The sequence below is a fragment of the Barbus barbus genome, assembly GCF_936440315.1.
Source record: "Barbus barbus genome assembly, chromosome: 31".
Classification (NCBI taxonomy): domain Eukaryota; kingdom Metazoa; phylum Chordata; class Actinopteri; order Cypriniformes; family Cyprinidae; genus Barbus; species Barbus barbus.
Genome location: NC_136759.1, coordinates 13,959,508 through 13,970,169, shown reverse-complemented (window position 1 = coordinate 13,970,169; position 10,662 = coordinate 13,959,508). Strand labels below are relative to the sequence as shown.

The window sequence follows — 10,662 nt, the reverse complement described above, 5'->3', positions numbered from 1 at the left end:
CTCTTGAATCCACAGGCTCCTTCTCTTACAGTGGAGACAAGTCTAAATAAACTAGCAATCTCTCAGAAAAACAGTATTATACAGAGAAAATTACAGAATGTCACTTTTCATTATCGTATGCAGAGAATGTACTAATGCAGACAGGGCAAAATATTACTGACGTCCAAAGTACCAAAAGGAAAGGCCACTATGTAGCCGCTAACGGTTTCATCAAAATTTTGGAATGAAGTACTGAACCAATCCCTTTGAAAAACATTAAGGCTAAAGTATATATTGCAATTCAATGATGCAAAAAAAAAAAAAAAATTGAATCTGTATTTGTATCATAAATAAAAAAAAAAAAATATATATATATATATATATATATAAAACAAGATAAATTTGAGAAGCAAAACTTGTTTTCAGAAAATATATCTTGGATTAAACGGTTATTTTATTGTTTTAACCATAAATTTTACATTTAGTGAGCCAAAAACTGCCAGTGTGGTTAAAAAAAAAAAAGATATCTAATCAGCCTTAGACTTATCCAAAACCAAAAAAAAAAAAAAAAAAACTTATTTTAAGGATTGTTTATACCAAAGATACTATCAAAAATACTGATTAAAAAGTTATTTTTTACCATTGAATGAGAAAATCTGAAACTATGATTCAGTAATTCTAATGTTTTTAATATTTTTCTTGACAAAAATCGAATGTTTTTACATCCTCAAAGACAGGAGCTCTCTGTCTGTTGACAATGGTAGTCCAAATTCTGAATAGTCCTGAATGTAAACAGATATTTTGACTCGACTGCTGGTTTTCTTGGCTGCGACAAACAGCAGGTCAAACAAAGGTTTCTAATTTATGCTTTTCTGGCAGTGTTCTTGGCTATTTCAGTCTCTCCGTAATCCCAAACAAAGTGGGGACCCTCGGAGCACATCATCATCTGGTGTAGGACCTCTGCCAGTTGTAAATGGCGTGAATGTTATGCGAGCAGATGGGCAGTCTTTTGCATGTGCTGACACTGCGATGGCGGAAAGTCTTGCCAACCCCACTCAGACCCCTCCGCCGGGCCGCCAGCTTGGCGCGCTCCTCCGTGGCGAAGAAATCAGTGGTGGCCCGAAAGAACTCCAGCACGGCCTGGTGGCTCCAGACGATCGGGCCCTCGTCTGATGTGGAGAAGCCGCAGTGGCCTCCGTGGGCAGTCAAAAGCAGAAAGAAATGCGGGTTGCTCTCAAAAAGCTCTAATGGTAGAGTGGCCTGAGGCTCCCCTCGGACGGGGTCGTCCTGGCTGCACACACACAGCACAGGAATGGCCACTTCATCTATGTCCCTCAGTGGATCGTTTCGTTCCCAGTACGCCTCCCAGCTACCTGCTCCCTCCGTCGTCCCTTTTAAGCCAGAATGACAAAACAGTGCCTCCTCCATTGCCTTCAAAGAGCAGCTGGAGAATAAGCTGTCTGTGTGGACAAGCTCTCCGAGCACCGTTTTATACCTGCAGATGGGATTTAACACAATATCGAGTATAATCATTATAGAGAAGAGCAGCAACGGAAGAGTTTTGTTCTCATCATTGATTCGAGTAACAACTAGGCTGGCAACATGTTTAGACAGATCGCAGAAATCAATAGCACTGGATACACATCACTAGTCGGTATGGCAACAGTGTTTTATTTTAATTTGGATCACCCCGAGTTGATTTATTTCAGAAACACCTGATTGTCTTTTTCAAAGGGATTGATTACAAACACAATTTGAAGTCTAATCTATATAATGCCATTCAATGAAAAAAAATCCTTATAAATATAAAATTAATATATTCTTTACTTTCTTATATATATACTCTTACTCTTATTTACTTTCTTTGTCTGACCTGCTGTTTGTCGCAGCCAAGAAAACCAGCAGTCGAGTATATACACGCACACACACACACACACACACACACAGGTGGCCAAAATGAGTATTTTCACCAGTTTAAAAATGGTTAAGTCAGTTATTTCTAGCTTGTCAGTAGGAAATATCACTTTACATTTCCAAACATTCATTTTGCCATTAAAAGTGCACTAAGCAATTTTTGAAAAACACTTTTGACTGCAGTGTCGGACCAAGTCCCAAAACACACTTGTAGCAATCAGGGGCATGTCTTGTAATGATAGAGAGTAGAGAGCGCTCAACTTGAGTGCACAGACGGATATTATCAAATCGACTATAGATAGAGAGAATTGGAAGATAAAAAAAAAATAGGTAAAATATCGGAGGAACAAAACATTAAAAAGAAGAGTTACAACCAGGCAAGATGTAGGATCCATGTAAATATCGGAGCAGCTTTCCAACAGTGAAGAGATCTCAAGGAGCAGAAAGGGCTGAAATCAGATGCCGAGGTTTCGTTGTTTTTTCTTCTTGATAGGCGAGTAACGTTGATTTTACATTGTTTCACACAACTTATCTGTGTTGGCTTTTGTTTGAATATGCTTGTGTGTTATCTTCACTTGTTTCCACGATCATCCTTGCCATAGTTGCGTACGCACGTGTGGGGTGGACATATAAAAATACGGACGAGGTCCTGTTGGGGTATGGGCGTGTTTGTTTTAATGCTTAGTGCACCTTTAATTGTAATAATCCAGTGAGATTTGTTTGCACAAGGAGTCTGACAACAGCCAGTGCTCCGCACAGAGATCTGATCTCACAGTTCTTCTGGATTTAGTCTGTCTCAGTTTGTTCTGTTTCTTCATGTCATTCCAGACAGACTGGATGATGATCTCTGTGTGGAGTCTGACAATAGCACTGGCTATTGTCAGACTCCTTGTGCAAATTCTCACTGGATCTCACTAAATCTCACTGGATTATTACAATTAATGGCAAAATGAATGTTTGGAAATGTAAACTGATATTTCCCACTGACACACTCCAGACAAAAGATTGAAATAACTGACTTAAAACCATTTTTAGCTGATGAAAATACTAGTGTTCTAATCATTTTCGGCTAATAATTTATACATTCATAAATTTCTTTGCCGACTGGCAAATATTTTTCTTGTTTTTGTTACTATAAATATTTTTTTAAATTTAGTGAGCCAAGAAAATTGCTATAAAATGTTTTAAATAAAACGTCATTCTGAACTTTATTATTTTCACACTAACAAAAATACAGATTAAAGGCCCCAATATACTCAAAGCAAAACTGATGCACAAACTGTTGTGATGGTATTTTGAACAAAATCAGGTCAAAATTAAGTTTGTTTGGAGTTTTATCCCAGGAATTCAAAACAACTTGCCAACTTAAAACTTTCTGGAAAAGTTTTCTGTGGCTGGTAAACATCTGAACCACCATTGGTCCATGGCGGTTACATAATAGATAGGTGTGCTCTGGGGCTCTTCTATTCAGTCTGTCAAGGTCAGACGCCCACGAGTAAAAACACAAACATACTGGAAAACTTCCATTGACATCTTATTGAGATTGTAATTCTAACTGAAAGCAACTGATGCTGTTTTTTATGTTAATACTGCAAAGCTGCTTGTTTTACAGCAATATATTGTGTAAATCGTGATATACATAAATGTGACTTGACTGGAGCGCCGAATTGTAGAGGTTGTGCATACATATCCAATCAGATGCTTTCTTAACTGTTTGTTAAGAACTGTTTATTTGTTTTGTTATTGAGAGAAAAGTGCACACTGCATATTAACATATGTTGATATGCTACCAGCAGTGTCTGCAGCATCAGGATGTTCGCTGACACTACAACACTGCTTAGGTATTTCAAACTACTTTTTAACTTTAAGTGAAGACTGAAACAGAACACCGTGAGTATATCAGGGCCTTAAAAAAAAGACTACATGACATTTGAAAACAAAACTGAAATGTTTCATCATCCATCTGTTGACAGTTTGGTCCATTTCTAAATAGTCCTGAATATAAACTCAGGTATTTTGAGGAAAGTGAGAGGAACAGGATCCTCCTATAACCCTACCTGCTAAGGCAGATTTTTTGGTAAAGCACAAGAGCCCAGTGGAACGGCCAGGTCGGGCCACTTTCAAACCAGCTCTGGCAGCGGAAAACTGGAGACAGGCAGGCCGCAGCCGTCACATAGCTGGAGGAGCCGCACTCGCCCAAGTAGGACAGCAGGAGTCCTGAACCAGTGCTCTCACTCACGGCGTGGATCTGGCCCGCTGGCTGTCGGTACCGAATGTAGCGCACCGCTTCCCGCAGGTCAGTCGGGTCACCGAACTGCTGTAGCTTCACAGTACAGAGCGGCGCCCCGTTCTGACTCCGGCGGTTGAAGATCACAGGGAGGTAGCCGTGACTCAGAGCTGCCTCACAGAGCTGAGGAGAAAAAACAGAAACAGTCACATGCCATATACAGCACAAAGGGGTCATACTTGTGCATATAAACACAAGTCTTATTTATCCACACCTGTAATAAGTAGTTTTGAGTTAAAGTGAAAATAAATATTCTAACATATACACATTTTGAAGCAGGGCGCAGCCATATAACTGTTAAATATTATATGAATGTATAATATATATATATATATATATAAAATATACACACACACAGATGTATTTTGCTACCATAATGTGGTCAATAGTTTTCTTTGTCGCTGAATTGTGTTAACATCAGGGTTGTGCTAAATTCTGTTACTTGATGGAAGGACCAGCAACACTGCCGCCAAATTCCACAAGTTTCACAAGTCTGAAGAATTCTTATAAATAAACAATCCAACAGAGTGAAAAATATCACAATTTCCTATAATCTTAGAGTGAGATCAAGGAAAATATAAGAAGATTTTGAATATTTAATACATAGAAGTACACTGAGGTCGAGCTGATGGTAAAATTCTATACTGTACCTTAAACAAAATTGGATACCACTAAAATCAATCATTTTAAATCCTTTAAATTTAGGCAACACAATAATATACATTATGAAACGTAAATATTGATTGAGATTTTCAAAATGTTATTAAATTATTACAGTTTTGAAGGATTCAATTCCACTGAGCATAAGATGATATAAATTTAAGAAATAAATTGAACACCCCCAAAAACATCACAACATATTGTGTATACTGTACCTAAAAATGTAGGATTCATCTCCATGAGCAAGCGTGCTGTGCTTTTTCTGGAATATATCAATAGATCATAACTTAACCAGACACTGTGACATGTGGTGCTCACACGAGAAATAAGATTTCAAATCTGGCTTGAAACACACACCCATCTTATTCCTCTTCTCACTGTTATTTTCTGTCATCCTCATATGCTTTATTAGGGTACAAAAACAAAAAGACTAAAAAAACAAAATTGAAAAAGCACAGTAATTCCTCTGTTCTATTAATGATGGCAAATGTCTAATTGTTCCAAGATGCAAACGAATATGACAATGTAGAAACAGGATCTGCCTCTCACCACAGTATTTTCATTTCCCTTACTTACGTCAATTCCCTCAACAGCCAGGAAACACACTAGCTCTTACTGCAGTCCAGCGTTGCTTTGCTATGTGCAAATTGGGTGCAGCCTCTTGCCTAGCATGCAGTGATCACCCTGTAAATAGCATTCATCTGAAACATATGGAAACTGGAGTGGACTAGCTCTCAACCCCAACCAACACCTTAAAATGTGTCTATTTGAACATACAGACTTACATATTACAGCCTTGAAACAGACCCTGCCAAATCTATAAAACTGAAGGGGAACCATATGTTCTGTAAAAAAAAAAGTTCAGTCTCTGCTAATTTATGTTTTTAATCAGCCTAATCAAGACCCAGTGACACAAATAGTTTTTCCACAAAAAACAAAAACATGGTTGAGCAAATATCCCACTGACTTTTTGGCATTTGACTTAAAAAAATTGTCTCTTATATGCCATCTGTCTACAAAGATACTTTCACCATCACTGCTCTCAGTCATGCCCCACACAAAAAGAAGGAACAGAGGAGCCTGCTGACACACTGATTATATTCTCCACAATGCACAGCTAACAAAGTTCCGGTGAGCACAGAGTACATTTCTCTGGGAATCATCCATGATGGAGTGTGAAAGCTAATGAGTTTACTTAAAGTTGCCCGGAGCTTTAGGTCTGGAATATGGAGCGAGCTCCATCCAAATTGGGTGAGGAGGAATGACTCACTTCTGACTCTACTGCAAAGAGTCAGAGAGGGGGTCTATCATGCATGCTATAATTGAAATAATGAAAAAGTCATTCAGCATCTTCTCTTTAATGCAAAACAGCCAAACAGAATATATTCGCTTCACCTTTACTGTACTCCAGTTTCATACTGTATTCTCAAAACTAATTTGCTCCTTGCCCATGAAAATTAATACCGGTGCATTTGATTGTAATGCATTGTTTTCAAGACTTTTCTCAGACTTATTTAAAGTACATTTCTTGAACTCTTTCAGTACAGTAACAATGATTCTCATGTCCGTTAAATATAACCCCACCCCATATAACCCCTAGACAGAATATGTGGACAATGGTTTCACATGTAAGCCAATCATTTTTTTAGAGGCATCACCTGTGCATGCACAATATATGGACTATACTGAAAAATACCTTCTTATTTTTTTTTATTTTGTGTGTGTGTCCAAGTACTGTTCGCCACAAACTTTATTCTGACTCCTAAAATCAAATAAAATAAAATTAATTAATAAAAAAAAACATCTGGATTGGCCTACAAATTAACATCACAACAGAACAGCTTTATACAGGCGTTTAGGAAACTGCTTTAGATGTTTTGGTTGCCATGTAGGATTTTAGGTGAAAATTATATACCAAGGGGTCTTTAGCCTCATAATACTTTATAATAGCAAAAATATAATATACGTTTTATCCAAATTCGATTTATGAATTTGCTAAGCTGCATAACAGGCAGAAAAGGCCAAAGGTGTCATAAATGGTTCTTTTGAGCGAGTGTCAAAGTGAAATACTTATTTAGCATTAAATATCTATCTATCTATCAAAGGTAAAAGATCATAACTGGTTCTTTTGATCTTCTGTATGGGTCAAAGAGAACACGTGTGTGTGTGTGATAGATAGATAGATAGATAGATAGATAGATAGATAGATAGATAGATAGATAGATAGATAGATAGATAGATTTATATTTAAAACTAAAATTGCTTTTTTGTGTTGCGATATTCGCAGAAACTGTTACAAAGCCTGTTTTCAATATATAAACGATATGGTACAGTAAACAGCGCACCGCACTCTTTACTCCTAAAAAGGGAAGAATATTTGAACGAGACAATTACCTTCAGCACATTCCTGGTGATTTTCCCAAAAGAGTTGGGAATGATGAGCAGAACTGGACTTGTGGAATAACTGGACGTCCTGCGCCTCTTGTGATGTGCTGCACCAACAACAGCCCAGTCCAACGCCACGAGTCCATCATCACTCAACTGCAAATGATCTCGGATGAAATGCACAGGACAGTCAAACGGCCACAAAGCGCCGAAAACAGTCTGCAAAGACGAACTCATTCGCCAGTTCCATTTTGGTATCGATAAAGACTTGCAAAAACTCATGCAATGTTTGAGAAGGTAGTTTGCCAGCGCTGAGGGTTTGCATATCAAGGCGAGCGCGTCTGATTCAGCTTGTCCCTCTAGTTTCGACTCGCATCTCTCCGCGGATCTTTTGCTCTCGCGCCGTGGAAGCAGCAGCGTGGAGTGACTCTCCCCTCCAAAACACTTCACCACTGGCCAGAGCATGGCCATTAAAACCATAAAACAAGCAGCACCAATCCATTCCAGCATTTGAACGGCTTCTGAGACTGCAGTTGAGTAACCTGCACAAACAAATACCTCCAAAAGCTTCCGATTTTGGTTTAAAAGCCCAACCAAATGACAGAAGAGACAGTTTAGTGTTAATTGATAGCACAGGTTGTAGCCTAAAAATGAGGACAGCCTCTGGTAGCGACTATTTCAACTTCAAAGTTTTGAGGCAGGATGCTTTTTATCCTTATATCCAGTAATTCGTCGCTGTTCTCCAAGATGACACGTTTTCACATAATCCAAATTTATGTCAGAAGAATGTGGTGTGTTGCCGCCATAGTTCAAAATGAAGCTGCCTCTCTTTGTGCTCCGTCTGATTATGCAATGGGTCCTCTTTCGCAGTCAACTCTTCACCTGCATCCGCCTGTCAGACTCATGCAGTCTTGTGGCATTTTTGTGCTCATTTCAGTGGTTTGCCACAGAACAGCTATATAGTGAAGAATGATTGTCAGATAGTTTTCTGTGTGGAGTCGCATCACACTGGCTCGAGCCCGTGAATCATCCCTGTTTTAAAGAAGGAACGCCCTCTCCAGAAGATATTCATCTGCAATACTTTTCGGCTGATGCTGTAATAAATCGGAGTCGTCTCCTACCTCTTTTAATCGTGTGATCATTAGCTTAAATTCTTGAATTACTTGTATTTAAAGCAAATTCAGCTCTGCTTGAGGAAGTTTTACACGTAAAAAATTAATACACTTTTAAAAAATATTATTAAAATTATATATATATAATGGGATGAATAAAACCACCTAAAATGTACAGAGTGCACCTTTAAGAAATTAAACGCACACAAGTTAGAAGTAAACAGAAGAATACAAATATTTGACTTTTAGTTCAATCATTGCTTACAATATAAAAATAGTGTAATTTACTAATTTCAGAGTAATAAAAAACTTTTGACAGATTGGAAGTAGGCAGCAAATTGCTTTAATTTAGTTCTTAATCACAGAATCACCTTATATTTATTATATAATCATATTAGCTTTATGTGACCCTCTAATGTGTTTAAAAGTAGTCTAAAAAAAAATTCAAGAGTTCAATTTTTCTAACTGCATTATGGCTGAATGAACACAGCCTATATATGGCACAACTCCAGTTGGGCGTGTTGCCTAGTCAGAGACTGCTGGCACCACTTGAGCTATTGTTCTCAGTATATTCTTAATGCCTTCAGAATAGACACTGAAATGGTCCTATTAATGCCAGCATGTTTTTATAATGCTGCAAACCAAGCGTCAGGATTACAGGCACCATGTGACATTAAGCTTTGTTTGTTTGACATTAAGGCTTAGGCTGGGTTCTACATGCAACAAAATCTGTTTCCTTTCACATTTAACCTGGTCACTCCAGCGTGATTGCTGCTTTCATGTGGAACAGAGGAAGTATGGATTGGGGATTACATTGTATTGTGTTTGGGATTGTTACGAGATGGAGAGATTGGGTAAAGGTGCATGTGTGGAGCTGTTGGATTATTGCTGTCTAACAAACCCTTCATTTCTATTTAATCTTCTGTTGTACCTTATATAAGGACAATTTTATATACATTTTATTATATACCTTTTTATGATAAACAATTTTAGTATTGTGTATTTCCAACATGAAAACTGGGCCCAGATCTTGGGAATCTGGCAGGATGTACAAAAACATTCTATTTTGAGAATGCAGCTATATTATACAAGTTTTCCGCTAATGTCACACCCATACAGGATTCAGTGACAATGAAAGTGTCCTTTTGCTATGCAGGAAGTGTCTCAGAATAATCTTTGAAAAAGAAAAGACCACCTCTGATTGCCTTGGATCCAAATGACAAATGGGGAAAGGTTTTTCAACAACCGTGACCTTCAGGGCACAAATCCAACTGTCTGATCACTTTGTAGAGGCCCGACTGTATCACATTCTCCTTTGTGCCTTCACCCTCCTTTATGATTCAGATCTCCTTTGTATGTGATTGTGATAACACACACCTGCATTCACTGGGCAATATAAGTATGATGAAAGCCTTCTATACTCATGTTTTTCCACTGCCGCTGCACATTAATGGATCTGGAGAAGGGCTTGTCTATATCTGGCCCCTTCCCTTGAGTCAAATACTAAAATTGAATCTCAGCCTACATAATGGCTTGAATAATAGAGCAAGTACAACCGCATACATTATAAATGAGAAATCTCCTGCACATGCAGCTGATCGTTCAGCAGACTCATGCAGATTTTCAATCTTTCCTCTTTAAACTAAAATGAAATCAAAACATGTACGGAGTCAACAGAAATGTTTGCTTTACTGCACGGCACTTTGACAAAATAAAAGAGTTTGCATTTAACCAAGCAGTGCCACTGTAATAGATTTTTATTTTATACTTTTTTTGTATATAGGTATTTTTGAATTAAAAATAAAAAAAATGTAAAGGTTTTTTTTTCATTTCATTTCATTATTTTTAGACAATCTAGAAAATAAATAGGGTGACATTAATAAAGGAATGAACAAAGAATAAAATAAAAAGTAGGGAAAAGATGTTTCTGTTTGGATTTAACCAAGCAGTACTTAAAATTGTATTATTTTTAGACAAATCAGAAAATAAACAAGGTGAATGAATAAAAAATAATAAAATAATACATAATAGATAAAATAATTAAAAATATTAAATAATAGATAAAGATAGACATAAAATTAATAATTAGAATAACATTATAAATTATTTATATTATAAATAGTAAAATAGTGGGATTAATCTTGATCACTGTAGTAACCCAAACCTAGTGACATAACTAGTAAACAATATACCATAAATCATATAATTGCCAGTAAAAGTGTCTAAGCACCATCGTTACAGTAAACAATGAGTTATCTCCATTCCTCCTCTCATATATCACATGGCCAGCATGCTACAACTGTTTATACATGTTATGAAGAGCTG

At 37.3% G+C, this 10,662-nt stretch overlaps 1 protein-coding gene across 1 annotated transcript; it reads right to left on the bottom strand.

Moving 5' to 3' along the window:
- Positions 1-403: 403 nt before the first annotated feature.
- LOC306851319 (protein ABHD15-like) lies at positions 404-8,268 on the bottom strand. Its single transcript, XM_079387477.1, has 3 exons — positions 7,235-8,268; positions 3,951-4,303; positions 404-1,474 (listed from the first exon to the last, which is right to left on the bottom strand). Exons 1-3 carry the CDS (start codon positions 7,733-7,735, stop codon positions 922-924), a joined length of 1,407 nt encoding a protein of 468 aa, XP_079243603.1. The 5' UTR covers positions 7,736-8,268; the 3' UTR covers positions 404-921.
- Positions 8,269-10,662: the final 2,394 nt, after the last annotated feature.

Bases quoted from the DNA above. Each gene is read 5' to 3' on its own strand.
- LOC306851319 (XM_079387477.1), bottom strand. From the start codon at position 7,735: ATGCTGGAATGGATTGGTGCTGCTTGTTTTATGGTTTTAATGGCCATG. The intron at 4,304-7,234 runs GTAATTGTCTCG...TTTTCTCCTCAG, and splicing joins TCACCAGGAATGTGCTGAAG to CTCTGTGAGGCAGCTCTGAG. The intron at 1,475-3,950 runs GTAGGGTTATAG...TCCCATCTGCAG, and splicing joins CAAAAAATCTGCCTTAGCAG to GTATAAAACGGTGCTCGGAG.